Source organism: Oncorhynchus mykiss, chromosome 21, assembly GCF_057628025.1.
Source record: "Oncorhynchus mykiss isolate SJ-2025 chromosome 21, ASM5762802v1, whole genome shotgun sequence".
NCBI lineage: Eukaryota > Metazoa > Chordata > Actinopteri > Salmoniformes > Salmonidae > Oncorhynchus > Oncorhynchus mykiss.
Window position 1 is genome coordinate 1624245 of NC_143042.1, and position 15756 is coordinate 1640000.

General features: G+C 46.2%; 1 protein-coding gene across 5 annotated transcripts in view; it reads left to right on the top strand.

Moving 5' to 3' along the window:
* LOC110490805 (serine/threonine-protein kinase WNK1) overlaps positions 1 to 15756 on the top strand; it is a 170598-nt gene that overhangs the window by 94344 nt on the left and 60498 nt on the right. For all 5 annotated transcript variants that reach the window (XM_090213398.1, XM_090213400.1, XM_090213399.1 and 2 more), the window contains exons 4-5: positions 3730 to 3950; positions 5983 to 6140. In XM_090213398.1, the coding sequence (XP_090069524.1) occupies positions 3730 to 3950; positions 5983 to 6140 (379 nt within the window). The remainder of the gene's footprint in view (positions 1 to 3729; positions 3951 to 5982; positions 6141 to 15756) is intronic.

Consider the following 15756-nt stretch of genomic DNA (forward strand, 5'->3'; position numbering starts at 1 on the left):
CCTCCCTGCTGCTAGCTAGTCTACACTTGGTCTGGCACACTAGAGCCACACACAGACACACACACATGACAAAACCCCTGACAATGTAGAGCGAACAGAAGCAGACAGGACAGGGGGGTACCAGGCCAGTCAGGGTTGGGTCTGGCCCAGTGGTGTTTGTGGTAACAATAAAACCTGAATGTAGAGCAGACAGCTACAGTAGAAATGGGCATCGGACTGCGTGCCGCCCACCATCCCACCTTCCATGGGACTGATGCATTGTGGGAGAGCTGGGAGAGTTGCCCACCTGCCAGCTGCTGTTGCTGCAGATTCCTCACATTCTTGATAGAGAGGCGGAGGGAGGGAGCGAGACTGAGGTAGAGTGAGAGAGACAGGCAGACAGACAAAGTGAGGGGGAGGGGAGAGAGCGAGACAGACGGTGAGGATGGAGAGAGACAGAGAACGAGAGAGAGACAGACAGACAGACAAAGACAAAACGAGAGGGTGTCAGTGTGGCTGCCTGTCCAACCTGCTGTGGTGTGGTACCAGTACTGACCATGTGGTGCTAGTCTGTCTGGGCCCACAACAGGACAGACAGTGCAGCTCAGGACTCTGGACCAGACCAGCAGCTCCCTCCTGTGGAAGAGTCAGTGTGCTGTGTCCCAAACGACTGTACCTTCACTATGGGGACGGTAACACTGTCATGGCCTAGATTATCCACTTCCTGTAACACTGTCATGGCCTAGATTATCCACTTCCTGTAACACTGTCATGGCCTAGATTATCCACTTCCTGTAACACTGTCATGGCCTAGATTATCCACTTCCTGTAACACTGTCACGGCCTAGATTATTCACTTCCTCTAACACTGTCATGGCCTAGATTATCCACTTCCTGTAACACTGTCATGGCCTACATTATCCACTGCTTGTGATATTGTCATGGCCTAGATTATCCACTTCCTGTAACACTGTCATGGCCTACATTATCCACTGCTTGTGATATTGTCATGGCCTAGATTATCCACTTTCTGTAACACTGTCTCTGTTATGGAAGTAAGACTTGTATATGGCTATGAATTAAATGTGTGGAAAAACAGAAACTATCTTTAAAGCTGATGGAAGAAAAATATGAACTGATGGAAGGAAAAGTCGCATTTGAGGATTGCGTGGATGTTCTTCTCCATGTGGTACAGTATATTGCCCCTGGACTTGGTTTTGTTGGCGGCATCTTTCATACAGTCCTCTCTCCTAACAGCCGTACAGGCCTGGGCCAAGATCAGGGAGACACAAACAACAAGTCCCCTGTCTGGGCCTACCTGGCTGTTAGTCACACTAGGTCATACTACAGTCCCAGGAGCTGTGCCATACTCCTCAGGAGGGCCAGAGCCAGAGAGCCTGGCACATGGCTGGGTGGGGTAGCAGGGCGGCAGGCTGGTTGTCTGGTGGTCTGGTCCACGTGGTTATCATCAACACCCACACAGCCATGAGGGGGGTTCAACATGGGAGCCTGAGCCCAGTGCAGAAAGAAAAGACACTGAGGTCGGTCACTGTAACACTCAGGGTACTGATCCAGATACACACATGTAGTCTAAACACAGGTGCACGTATACACACCAGGGATTTGTCTGCCATTTAAATCCTTGGGCGGGCCGCCTAAGTGTTTGTTCGGGCCTGCTAAGTCCAAACAGGGTTTTTAGAAATTGACGTTTTCAGTGTAAACTTAAACAACTAAAACCAGATATATTATAAAGCATGTAGAAAATATTATGTATGTGTAATATATATATAAACGCAAAAATACATTTTTCAGTACCCTGTCTTTCAAAGATAATTAGTTAAAATCCTAATAACTCCACAGATCTTCATTGTAAAGGGTTAAAACACTGTTTCCCATGCTTGTTCAATGAACCATAAACAATTAATGAACATGCATCTGACGAACGGTCGCTAAGACACTAACAGCTTACAGACGGTAGGCAATTAAGGTCACAGTTATGAAAACTTAGGACACTAAAGAGGCCTTTCTACTGACTCTGAAAAACACCAAAAGAAAGACGCCCAGGGTCCCTGCTGATCTGCGTGAACATTCCTTAGGCATGCTGCAAGGAGGCATGAGGACTGCAGATGTGGCGAGGGCAATACATTGCAATGTCCGTACTGTGAGACACCTAAGACCGCGCTACAGGGAGACAGAACGGACAGCTGATCATCCTCGCAGTGGCACACCACGTGTAACAACACCTGCACAGGATCAGTACATCCGAACATCACACCTGCGGGAAAGGTACAGGATGGCAACACCAGGAACGCACAATCCCTCCATCAGTGCTCAGACTGTCCAAAATAGGCTGAGAGAGGCTGGCCTGAGGGCTTGTAGGTCTGTTGTAAGCATCACCTGCAACAACGTCGCCTATGGGCACAAACCCACCGTCGCTGGACCAGACAGGACTGGCAAAAAGTGCACTTCACTGACGAGTCGCGGTTTTGTCTCACCAGGGGTGATGGTCGGACTTGTGTTTATCGTCGAAGGAATGAGCGTTACACCGAGGCCTGTACTCTGGAGCGGGATCGATTTGGAGGTGGAGGGTCCGTCATGGTCTGGAGTGGTGTGTCACAGCATCATCGGACTGAGCTTGTTGTCATTGCAGGCAATCTCAACGCTGTGCGTTACAGGGAAGACATCCTCCTCCCTCATGTGGTACCCTTCCTGCAGGCTCATCCTGACATGACCCTCCAGCATGACAATGCCACCAGCCATACTGCTCGTTCTGTTTGTGATTTTCTGCAAGACAGGAATGTCAGTGTTCTGCCATGGCCAGCGAAGAGCCCGGATCTCAATCCCATTGAGCACATCTGGGACCTGTTGGATCGGAGGGTGAGGGCTAGGGCCATTACCCCCAGAAATGTCCGGGAAGGTCAGACAATCTGGAAAACTTCAAGAACTTTGAAAGTTTCTTCAAGTGCAGTCGCTATGATGAAACTGGCTCTCATGAGGACCGCCACAGGACAGGAAGTCCCAGAGTTACCTCTGCTGCAGAGGATAAGTTCATTAGAGTTACCAACCTCAGAAATTGCAGCCCAAATAATTGCTTCACAGGAAGCAGGAGACTGCGTAAATCAGGCCTTCATGGTCGAATTGCTGCAAAGAAATCACTACTAAAAATCCTTTGGTTTGAGTCCAAATTTGAGATGTTTGGTTCCAACCGCTGTGTCTTTGTGGTTGACAGAATGAAAAGGGTGGCTACTTTGAAGAATCTCAAATATACAATATATTTTGATTTGTGTAATACTGTTTTGGTTACTACATGATTCCATATATTTTATTTCATAGTTTTGATGTCTTTCTTATTCTACAATGTAGAAAATAGTAAAAAATAAAGAGAAAAAAAACCCTTGAATGAGTAGGTGTGTCCAAACTTTTGACTGGTCCTGTACATGAGACCAGTGATCACTCCTCATCAGTGATGGTTACTTTAATAATCATTCATCACCTGTAACACCTGATAGACATGTTACACCTCATCTCACCACTGCTTGTTTTATTGTAAAAGCTCATTTGTTCTCAACGCTTTACCTCACATTTATAATGATAACTGTTACTGGCTAAATGAATATTTAAAATGTGTTGTAGGTACTGTACATGAAGAGGTTCAAGGTGCTGAAGATGATGTTTCGTCAGCTACATCAGAACAACACTGGTTAGAAATGTCCCACAGTCTCATCACGGTTTGTTCTTATTGTGTTCTAGGTATCTGAAGCGGTTCAAGGTGATGAAGATCAAGGTTCTACGTAGCTGGTGTCGTCAGATCCTAAAGGGGCTCCACTTCCTCCACACCCGGGCCCCTCCCATCATTCACAGGGACCTGAAGTGTGACAACATCTTCATCACCGGCCCCACTGGCTCCGTCAAGATAGGAGACCTGGGATTGGCTACGCTCAAACGGGCGTCCTTCGCCAAGAGTGTCATAGGTACGTCCACATAGGCTGATTTACTGACATTTTAACCTTTTGACCCTTGACCTTTCACCTTCCACCCCAACACCTGTGTCAAAGCCAGATCCATTCCCTCGTCCCTTCCGACCTCCCCACAGATGGTTGAATTTAAAATATATTAGGATTTAAATGGACACCTTCTGGAATGGAATGTGAGGGTTTCGGGTGACGGGGTTGGAAGGACTGGACAAAAGTAAAATATATTTAAAATTCATTCCTGACTTCTTTTTTAAGTGTTTAAGATTCCAACCACTGTTTGTCGTAAGCCGACCACAGGTTTTCAGCGCCTGGCTCTCCCTGACCGTAGTACTCCGTGGGCCTCCAGTTTCTTCCAGGGCTGGTTGTGTTTGACTGGTCTGGCGGTGAAACTGGGGAGCCACCCCGGCTCTGCTGTGCCATCCAGTTCCCTGTTTTAACAAGGGGAAAACACCGTTTTGGTCTCTGTTCCCCCATCTGAAAACAATCAGTTACGCCAGAAAAAGCTAATTGAAATTCATATTAGGCAGATGAAAGCACTCTAACTTTCCATAAACTGCGGTGTGTTGGAGCTTGTAAATTGCCCTAATGACAGCAGGTCTTTAGCCACATCGTGAAATCCCACAAATGTTGATAATAAATGTGTAGTTTTCCCCTCTTGTGGGTAAAAACCATATTTTCTCTTTGGGTTTGGGTGGAGACCTGTGGTTTGTTTACTTTAAGCCTGATTTAAAATCTACGATGCACATGCTGACAATGATAATGAATGTTCCTGAAATGGCCTCCTATTCACTATATAGTGCACTACCTTTGAACAGTGCCCGTAGTACTCCGTGGGCCTCCAGTTTCCTCCAGGGCTGGTTGTGTTTGACTGGTCTCGGGGTGAAACTGGTAAGGGCTCTTGTCAAAAGTAACGCACTATATAGGGAATAGGGGACCATTTCAGATGCAGTAACATCTCTCTCTCTCTCTCTCTGAAATGTTTTCCTCGTGGGTTTCGTGTTCTCCCCCTCAGCGTTTTAAGATCACCTGATACGGCCATCTCTATCTGCTCATCTAGCTTTTTCCCCTTAATCAACCTGTTTTCTTTTTGGTCTATCTATGCTCTTTGAGTATTTAAAACATGCAGGCTCTCCCTCATTCTGCAGTACTGGGTAATAATATCATATGTACTGCAGTCACAGTAAGTGGTTCTGGTAAGTGAAAATAAACATTAAATAAACATTTACAAAAAAATCTAAATAATAGTTTTTCTGTGTAAGACCTTTGCTTCTTACCAGTGTCACCAGGTGCACGGAACAGAGCTGTTTAGTTCAGTCTGTAGCTATGGGATGGGCTTTATCTCAGGGCCTAACCAACCTACTCTAACCTTTTGCTTCCAACAGGTCAACTAACAGGTAAGTGACACTAAGACTAAGATGTATCGTGTTTCTCTGTGAAAGGTGAGGTTTTGACACAAGTTAGTTCCATAGCTACGTTGATAACCGTACCAGTAGGACAAATGTAGTAATAAAGGCCCTCGATTGGCTATTTCAGACTCAGCTGTTACAAAGCTATCCAATCAGGCGTTTGTGTCTGAATGGGGGGGGGATTGAACTTACATTTACCTGTCTGTCTGCCTAACAACCTGTCGTCCTCTCAACCCCTCTCCTGTTTGAGTCTTCTCTAACCAGACTGCTCCCAATTGCTTGATTACAAAGTGTCAGCACAAGGGCCAATCAGCATGTTCTGTGCACCTGTCTTCTCTCTCTTAGCCCCAATAAAAGGCCTTACAGAGAAAAACTTGTGCTTGTTTCAATTCTGACTAAACTGAAGCTTCCCCCTTCTCTTTTATTTATTTTGCTCCCACCGTTCCCCCTCTCCGCTCTCTCTTCTGTCTCTCTCCTCGCAGGTGGTACGTCGGCGGCCTGTCCCGTGGCTTGGTCCTTTCCTCCTCTCCCCTCTGGCCCTCTTGGGTGAGTTGGGCCGGAGGAGACACAGCAGTGTGAGGCACAGAGAGTTCTGAACCCGTTCCGTTTTGATCCGTTTCAAGGTACCCCAGAGTTCATGGCCCCTGAGATGTATGAGGAGAAGTACGACGAGTCAGTGGATGTGTATGCCTTTGGGATGTGCATGCTGGAGATGGCCACCTCAGAGTACCCCTACTCCGAGTGCCAGAACGCTGCACAGATCTACCGCCGAGTCACCAGCGTAAGTGTCCTTGGTCCAGCCTCTCCCCCCTCCATCCTCTCCCCCCTCCATCCTCTCCCCCCTCCATCCCCTCCCCCCTCCATCCTCTCCCCCTCCCCCCTCCATCCTCTCCCCCTCCCCCCTCCATCCTCTCCCCCCTCCATCCTCTCCCCTTCTGGATGTCATTGCCAATTACACTCTTTCTCTTCTAGCTGCCGTTCCTCTCTTCCTCTCCTCTTCTCCACCCTCTCTCTAGTTTTTTTCTTGTTCTGTGTCTCTCTGTGTCTCTCATTCCTCTGGTTTGCAGTCAGTCTCACATACACTAGGCCCGTATGTGTCTGTGTGGTTTGTTCTTTATGGTCTCAGTCGATCATAAAGCTCATGTTTGATCACTAGGGAGGAGGACTCCACGTCCTCATCCACCCCCCCCCCCCCCCCCCCCGGGGGCAGGGAGTTTAACACCACACACACACACACACACACACACACACACACACACACACACACCCTCCTTGCTTTGTGCCGCCAGGTATTCTCCATTCCCCTATAGTCACCCAGCCAACCCCAGCAAGCAGCATATCATTTACGGTGTTGAGATTGGGGAACCATTCTGCCTCCGCAGTTACACAATGGCTTCCACCATTCAGATGTCTGCCATCGGCTGTTGAACTGGGACTCTGACACTGGGAGGAGCGTCTAGCTTTGATATGGTCAGGTTTTTACAAGGATTCAACTGTCCAACTCTGAATGGGACTAATAACTAATAATGACGTTGTAGATGTTATCTGACTTTTACTGTTGCTAGTCTGGTTGCCAGGGAACGACCGCTTCACTCCACTACAGAATCCAATCCAATGGGTCTGCTGGTCTCGCCAGTTTGCTGATTTGGTAAACATATATATCCGGAGACCTAGCTGACCCAATTGTATTACTATTACCAAGCACTGAGAATGAGGAAGGCCTTCCTGAGTGGAGAGAGGACATTTGAGTCTTGTTATTCCTCATCATCAGTGGCTGTGTGACGAGGCATGGCCTTTCTGTGCTAACCTGTTCCCAGATCTGTTGGTGCTGACTCGCCAACTGACTGCACAAACAGATCTGGGACCAGGCTAGTCCTGTGCTTACTGCCTCTCCTCTGTATAATCTCCCTAGGTTCCCTCTGCCTGCGCCACCCCACATCTCTTTATCTCATCTGTTATTAACTGATGACCTTTCATTTTCTATTTTCTCTTTCCTCAAATTGGGTTGTTTCCTCTCCGGCCTGGTAAAATAGAAGCAGTCATGAGCTTCTGTCTGGTTTAGATGGAGCCGTGGCCACGGTCACAAGATGCTACTGCTATAGATGGAAAAAGAGGAAGGCTTTCTGACTGTCCCAAACTACACCCTATGTCCTATGTACAGTAGTGCACTACTTTTGACCAGGGCCCATGGCACCCTAGGGGACAAACCCAGAGGCTCAGTGAGGGATTCTGTGAAGGTCACCAGTAGGGGGAGATGGTGGGTCTACTGTGCTGTGGTGTGTTCTTATTTTAAGAGAAGTAGAGGGCAAACCTGTCTGCACTCCATGCTTCCTCAGCTGCTTCTGTAGATCACAGACGGTTCTGTGATTTGTCCAGACAGCCTTTACTGACCTCAAGTGTGGGAATTCCTCAGTCAACCAGTAAAGCCAGTATAGGCAAGCTAACCCCCACACTGGTGAAATCATTCTGCAGGAAGAGCAATCCTGAAATACTCCAAATACCATAGAGGTTTTGCGCTATGTTCTGTTCCGAATCACTTTTCTTCAATTACCTAAAGCCTAAAACGCAGTCCTCCAGTTGTCCTCAGTGTCAGCAAGGCTCTCTCTCTGTCATGTCTTCAACACACAGACAGGCCCCATCTCCCACTGTCACTCACTGACTTCCCCTCCTCTCTGACTCCTCTGTACCGCCTCTGTACCCCCGCCTCTGTACCCCCGCCTCTGTACCCCCGCCCCCGCCTCTGTACCCCCGCCTCCGTACCGGCTCCCCCCTCCTCTGTACCGGCTCCCCCCTCCTCCTCTTTACCGACTCCCCCTCCTCCTCTGTACCGACTCCCCCTCCTCCTCTGTACCGGCTCCCCCCCTCCTCTGTACCGGCTCCCCCCGTCCTCTGTACCGGCTCCCCCCTCCTCTGTACCGGCTCCCCCCCCCCCCCCCCCCCCCTCACAGGATATCCTGTCCATCCTAAGGGGCCACAGAATCCCAGGGAGAGAGGAAAGACACAGCCCTCATGTTAGCTGTGAAGGGCTTCCATAATGGCCTGTTGGAAAGGGGACTGTGGAGAGTTGTAGACAGCAGCTGAAGGATGCCACTTCATCTAGTGCTTGGTATTCTAGTGGACAGGGGCTGGCAGGAAGACATTCTCTGAGGGGAGACTGGACTATGTGTTGGGGGCTGCCCTCCCCTTTACACCAGTTCATCCGTTAAGTTTTGATCCCTCCTTATAGTCCTGGAGGTGTTTTAATCACACGACACAACTCTGCAACCAGAAACACTTGTAGGTATGGCCGGGTGGATGGCCGGGTGGATGGCCGGGTGGATGGCCGGGTGGATGGCCGGGTGGATGGGAAATGTAATCAATGTATTTTTGTGTTACTGCCATGAGATGATCTCATCATGCAGACAGATGTGAAAGTCTTTTTTTCTTCTCTTTGACTGATCTCGTCATTGTGATATGTGTTTACATAACCCTGCTGGTCAAAACCAAGCTCCCATGTACTCAGAATTACTCCATGTAATCAGTGTAAGTCTATAGTAAGGTTTTTAAGGAAATCCCAATGATGTTTAAGTACAGGACAGACAGACGGCTAGTCAGTGATGAACCGTGCTTATTGACCGTCATGGCTGATTGCGGTGGTGGGTGACCTCAGCTTTAGGGGTCACCACACAGGGTTGTCTGGGAGACGTAAATCCTGTGTTATGATAATGACAGAGCAGCTTCCCTGGACCCCCCCCAGTCACTGTGACTCTGCATGCCATTCCCCTGTGGGATCAGAGTAGGGATTTGTCATGGGAATACAGGACTATTAATACTTGAACCGTCTATCAGATTGGTATGGATTTTAGCTGCTGGGAAATAACGTGTAACCTATGGCATTTCCTTGGATGTGGTTAAGAGCAATCAATGTGAGCTGAAGTAACCAAGAGAGGTTAGAAATTGTCTTCATGTGAAGTACTGAAGTTAAAAATGAAGTCCTTTGACTCTTAGACAGACTGTGTCAGTGACTGTAGAGCTGCAACCCAAGAAAATCATGTCTTGTCATGTTACTCACACACACACACACACACACAATCCAGACCGTGTCTGGATGACGCTGATGGTATATAATGACCCAGCGTGCTCCCGTCTCTCTCCCCCGTCACTCTGTTCTCCCAGCTCTGTAGACCGACTCTTATTACAGCCTCCTGCCTCAGACTGTTACCCTCAGTGAGAGTTCCACTGGCTGCGTCCCAAACGCCACCTATATAGTGCACTACAATTTGACCGGGGCCCATCTAGGAAATAGGGTGTCATTTGGTACACAGCAGCTTGATCCCAGGCCAGTAATTTGGTACACAGCAGCTTGCTCCCAGGCCAGTCAGTTGGTACACAGCAGCTTGCTCCCAGTCCAGTCATTTGGCACACAGCAGCTTGCTCCCAGTCCAGTCATTTGGCACACAGCAGCTTGATCCCAGGCCAGTCATTTGGTACACAGCAGCTTGTTCCCAGGCCAGTCATTTGGTACACAGCAGCTTGCTCCCAGTCCAGTCATTTGGCACACAGCAGCTTGATCCCAGGCCAGTCATTTGGTACACAGCAGCTTGTTCCCAGGCCAGTCATTTGGTACACAGCAGCTTGCTCCCAGTCCAGTCATTTGGCACACAGCAGCTTGATCCCAGGCCAGTCATTTGGTACACAGCAGCTTGTTCCCAGGCCAGTCATTTGGTACACAGCAGCTTGCTCCCAGTCCAGTCATTTGGCACACAGCAGCTTGATCCCAGGCCAGTCATTTGGTACACAGCAGCTTGTTCCCAGGCCAGTCATTTGGTACACAGCAGCTTGCTCCCAGTCCAGTCATTTGGCACACAGCAGCTTGATCCCAGGCCAGTCATTTGGTACACAGCAGCTTGTTCCCAGGCCAGTCATTTGGTACACAGCAGCTTGATCCCAGTCCAGTCATTTGGTACACAGCAGCTTGCTCCCAGTCCAGTCATTTGGTACACAGCAGCTTGCTCCCAGTCCAGTCATTTGGTACACAGCAGCTTGCTCCCAGTCCAGTCATTTGGTACACAGCAGCTTGCTCCCAGGCCAGTCATTTGCTACACAGCAGCTTGCTCCCAGTCCAGTCATTTGGTACACAGCAGCTTGCTCCCAGTCCAGTCATTTGGTACACAGCAGCTTGCTCCCAGGCCAGTCATTTGCTACACAGCAGCTTGCTCCCAGGCCAGTCATTTGGTACACAGCAGCTTGCTCCCAGTCCAGTCATTTGTATATAATGTCCGGGGTATTTTCATCCCTTTGTTTGTTTGCTGGAGAGCTGGACTATTTAAATCTGCCAGACCGGACAGACGGATTCTTAAGAGCAATTTAAATAAAACATCAGTTTATATATGAATTCTACTGTGAAGTATAAACGGAACGCAAAGCTTTGAGAACTGACGTTAACGCTCAAATTATAAAGAGCTGGGAAGTCAAGTCAACGGCCAAGTGCAGTCAGAACGTTAGGTTGGAATAATACCGGGACATTTAGCACATGATGATCATGCCCCTTTAGGGTAACAGCTGTTTGGAAAATGAAGAGCTGTTTGGAAGATGAAGAGCTGTTTGGACATTTCTGCATGTTTTGGTGGGATGGAGTTTTGGCCTTCCATGGTGACATCACCATGCGCTAAATTAGTTAATAGACCAATAAGAAAGAGTTTCAAACCTCTCTGCCAATAACGGCCAAAATAAAAAATGAATCCTCCCCACGCAGAACACTCCCAGACAGTTCTAGTAAAATTCTTGCTTGAGAAATGTCTCTTTGCTAAGAAACTATATTTTTGCTTCTTTTTGACCAATTTAATTGAAAACAAATGACTGTAAGGTACTTATTTGTTCCCCAGAAAGGATTTGGTATTGAGATAAAAGCTGATGTATTGGACTTTTTTAAGATCATAATTAGTCCTTTTCTCTTTCCACAATGGGGTGATTCTCCATTGACTAAGTGACAATTTGACTTAATTGGAAGACAGGATTCACCCTCACATACCTAGCTAGTCCACCCACACCGTCCTCACATCAAGTCTCTCCACCCTCCCTCTGCCTCTGGTCTTTTGTAAAGCATTTTAAATGTACCTTTTAATGTCTCTCTCCATTGTTGGCTGTTCTGTGAGGGGGCAGAAAGGAACCAGCATGTAACCGGCTTAATGGACCTCTATTCACTGTGAGAGTTTCACCCGTAATGAGGCCTTTTTAATCACCCTGTTATTGGAATACCGGTCCTCCTTAATTCCATTACCTCTTCCGCTGTCATCCCTTACTTTGTTTGGCCCCAGGAATCTCTAGGAGGTTTGTGCGTGTGTGTGTGTGTGTGTGTGTGTGTAATGTTATATAAGCACAGGTTCTAGATTGGAGGGACAGGGGGAGTTGGTAAAGACTGAGAAGCCACTGTGTTGAGAACTGTAAAGGACAGAGCCTGCAGAACTCAATGTACCAGGTTACAAGAGTTTAGTGAGTCCAACTCTCTCTGTCTGTCGGACCTGTCTCTCACTCTCACATCCCGGTAAGTCTCTTCCTCAATCTCTTTTTCTCTCTTTCTGTCTCTACCTTTCTCTGGAACTTTTTCTTCTCTACTGTTTTGACAGTTTTCTTTTTATACGACTGTCTGATGGGGGGGTGGTGGGGGGGGGGGGGGGTACTGCAGAGAAGAGACTGAGGTAGTAAGACGAAGGGTTTGGTTCGTTGAGTTATTTCTTTATTAGTCTCTGTGTTTGAGTCTGTGTTCATGGCTCCTATTCCCATCAATGTTTCTGGGTTCAGGTTATATTGATCAACTTGGTATGAGGAGGATGACTTGCCTTGGGTTCAGGTTGAATCAGAGATGGGTAAGGGAGTTGCTGTTACAAGAAAATGTTCAGAGTATGAAACATCTAGCACACTGAATCAGGTGAATCAGTCCCTGGTCCTATCACTCTTAGAGTACTGTCCGGTTATACGGTCAGTCCCTGGTCCTATCACTCTTAGAGTACTGTCCGGTTATACGGTCAGTCCCTGGTCCTATCACTCTTAGAGTACTGTCCGGACCAGGGACTGACCGTATAACCGGACAGTACTCTAAGAGTGATAGGTTATACAGTCAGTCCCTGGTCCTATCACTCTTAGAGTACTGTCCGGTTATACGGTCAGTCCCTGGTCCTATCACACTTAGAGTACTGTCCGGACCAGGGACTGACCGTATAACCGGACAGTACTCTAAGAGTGATAGGTTATACAGTCAGTCCCTGGTCCTGACAGTACTCTAAGTGTGATAGGACCAGGGACTGACCGTATAACCAGACAGTACTCTAAGTGTGATAGGACCAGGGACTGACCGTATAACCGGACAGTACTCTAAGAGTGATAGGACCAGGGACTGACCGTATAACCAGACAGTACTCTAAGAGTGATAGGACCAGGGACTGACCGTATAACCGGACAGTACTCTAAGAGTGATAGGACCAGGGACTGACCGTATAACCGGACAGTACTCTAAGAGTGATAGGACCAGGGACTGACCGTATAACCGGACAGTACTCTAAGAGTGATAGGACCAGGGACTGACCGTATAACCGGACAGTACTCTAAGTGTGATAGGACCAGGGACTGACCGTATAACCGGACAGTACTCTAAGAGTGATAGGACCAGGGACTGACTGTATAACCTATCACTCTTAGAGTACTGTCCGGTTATACGGTCAGTCCCTGGTCCTGACAGTACTCTAAGTGTGATAGGACCAGGGACTGACCGTATAACCGGACAGTACTCTAAGAGTGATAGGTTATACAGTCAGTCCCTGGTCCTATCACACTTAGAGTACTGTCTGGTTATACGGTCAGTCCCTGGTCCTATCACACTTAGAGTACTGTCAGGACCAGGGACTGACTGTATAACCTATCACTCTTAGAGTACTGTCAGGTTATACGGTCAGTCCCTGGTCCTATCACTCTTAGAGTACTGTCCGGTTATACGGTCAGTCCCTGGTCCTATCACACTTAGAGTACTGTCCGGTTATACGGTCAGTCCCTGGTCCTATCACTCTTAGAGTACTGTCCGGTTATACGGTCATCTACAGCAAAGAAAGATGTATACAAAAAGCTCCAAATCACTCAAATGCATCAGAATCTCTCATGGCTTCACGTTGAAAACAAATTACTATCCAGTCTTCTGATTTTCTTTAGGAATGTTATTTTAATTTTTTTTTTTTTTTTTTTTTTTTTTTTTTAAACAGTATTTTCGGGTCAGTTAGTACATACTAGCAACACACATAACCACTAAACCAGACAGGCAACCCAGGCCAAGGACAAACTGACTTGAATATACAGTTCAATAGAGAGCCATAGCTGAATGGAACTCTGTACCAATCCATATTTCTAGCTGAATGGAACTCTTTACCAATCCATATTTCTAGCTGAATGGAACTCTTTACCAATCCATATTTCTCAGCTGAATGGAACTCTTTACCAATCCATATTTACAGCTGAATGGAACTCTTTACCAATCCATATTTCTAGCTGAATTGAACTCTTTACCAATCCATATTTCTAGCTGAATGGAACTCTTTACCAATCCATATTTCTCAGCTGAAAGGAACTCTTTACCAATCCATATTTCTCAGCTGAATGGAACTCTTTACCAATCCATATTTACAGCTGAATGGAACTCTTTACCAATCCATATTTCTAGCTGAATGGAACTCTTTACCAATCCATATTTCTAGCTGAATGGAACTCTTTACCAATCCATATTTCTCAGCTGAAAGGAACTCTTTACCAATCCATATTTCTAGCTGAATGGAGCTCTTTACCAATCCATATTTCTCAGCTGAAAGGAACTCTTTACCAATCCATATTTCTATCTGAATGGAACTCTTTACCAATCCATATTTCTAGCTGAATGGAACTCTTTACCAATCCACATTTCTAGCTGAATGGAACTCTTTACCAATCCATATTTCTCAGCTGAATGGACCTCTTTACCAATCCATATTTCTAGCTGAAAGGAACTCTTTACCAATCCATATTTCTCAGCTGAAAGGAACTCTTTACCAATCCATATTTCTCAGCTGAATGGAACTCTTTACCAATCCATATTTCTAGCTGAATGGAACTCTTTACCAATCCATATTTCTAGCTGAATGGAACTCTTTACCAATCCATATTTCTAGTTGAATGGAACTCTTTACCAATCCATATTTCTAGCTGAATGGAACTCTTTACCAATCCATATTTCTAGCTGAATGGAACTCTTTACCAATCCATATTTCTAGCTGAATGGAACTCTTTACCAATCCATATTTCTAGCTGAATGGAACTCTTTACCAATCCATATTTCTAGCTGAATGGAACTCTTTACCAATCCATATTTCTAGCTGAATGGAACTCTTTACCAATCCATATTTCTAGCTGAATGGAACTCTTTATCAATCCATATTTCTCAGCTGAAAGGAACTCTTTACCAATCCATATTTCTAGCTGAATGGAACTCTTTACCAATCCATATTTCTAGCTGAATGGAACTCTTTACCAATCCATATTTCTAGCTGAATGGACCTCTTTACCAATCCATATTTCTAGCTGAATGGAACTCTTTACCAATCCATATTTCTCAGCTGAATGGAACTCTTTACCAATCCATATTTCTAGCTGAATGGAACTCTTTATCAATCCATATTTCTCAGCTGAAAGGAACTCTTTACCAATCCATATTTCTCAGCTGAAAGGAACTCTTTACCAATCCATATTTCTCAGGCAAAAAGTAAATCCACCTTCAAGAAAAAAATAAATGAACATCTAATGCGATAGACCATATAACTGGACAGGAGGTAGAAAGAACATCTAATGTGGTAGACCATATAACTGGACAGGAGGTAGAAAGAACATCTAATGTGGTAGACCATATAACTGGACAGGAGGTAGAAAGAACATCTAATGCGGTAGACCATATAACTGGACAGGAGGTAGAAAGAACATCTAATGTGGTAGACCATATAACTGGACAGGAGGTAGAAAGAACATCTAATGCGATAGACCATATAACTGGACAGGAGGTAGAAAGAACATCTAATGTGGTAGACCATATGACTGGACAGGAAATAGAAAGAACATCTAATGTGGTAGACCATATGAAAAGAACATCTAATGCGATAGACCATATGACTGGACAGGAAATAGAAAGAACATCTAATGTGGTAGACCATATGACTGGACAGGAAATAGAAAGCGTCAACTGAATGTTAAATGTGTTTCCTGTCAGGTATTTTAATTGTCTACTTGTTGAAAGTTTGAAGTCTTGTTTTGTGGTTGTTTGTAATGTCTTGTTAATTGGTGTTGGACTCCAGGAAGATTAGCTAGCGTTATGGCGTTAGCTAATTGGATCCTTTTTTTTTTTTTTTTATACA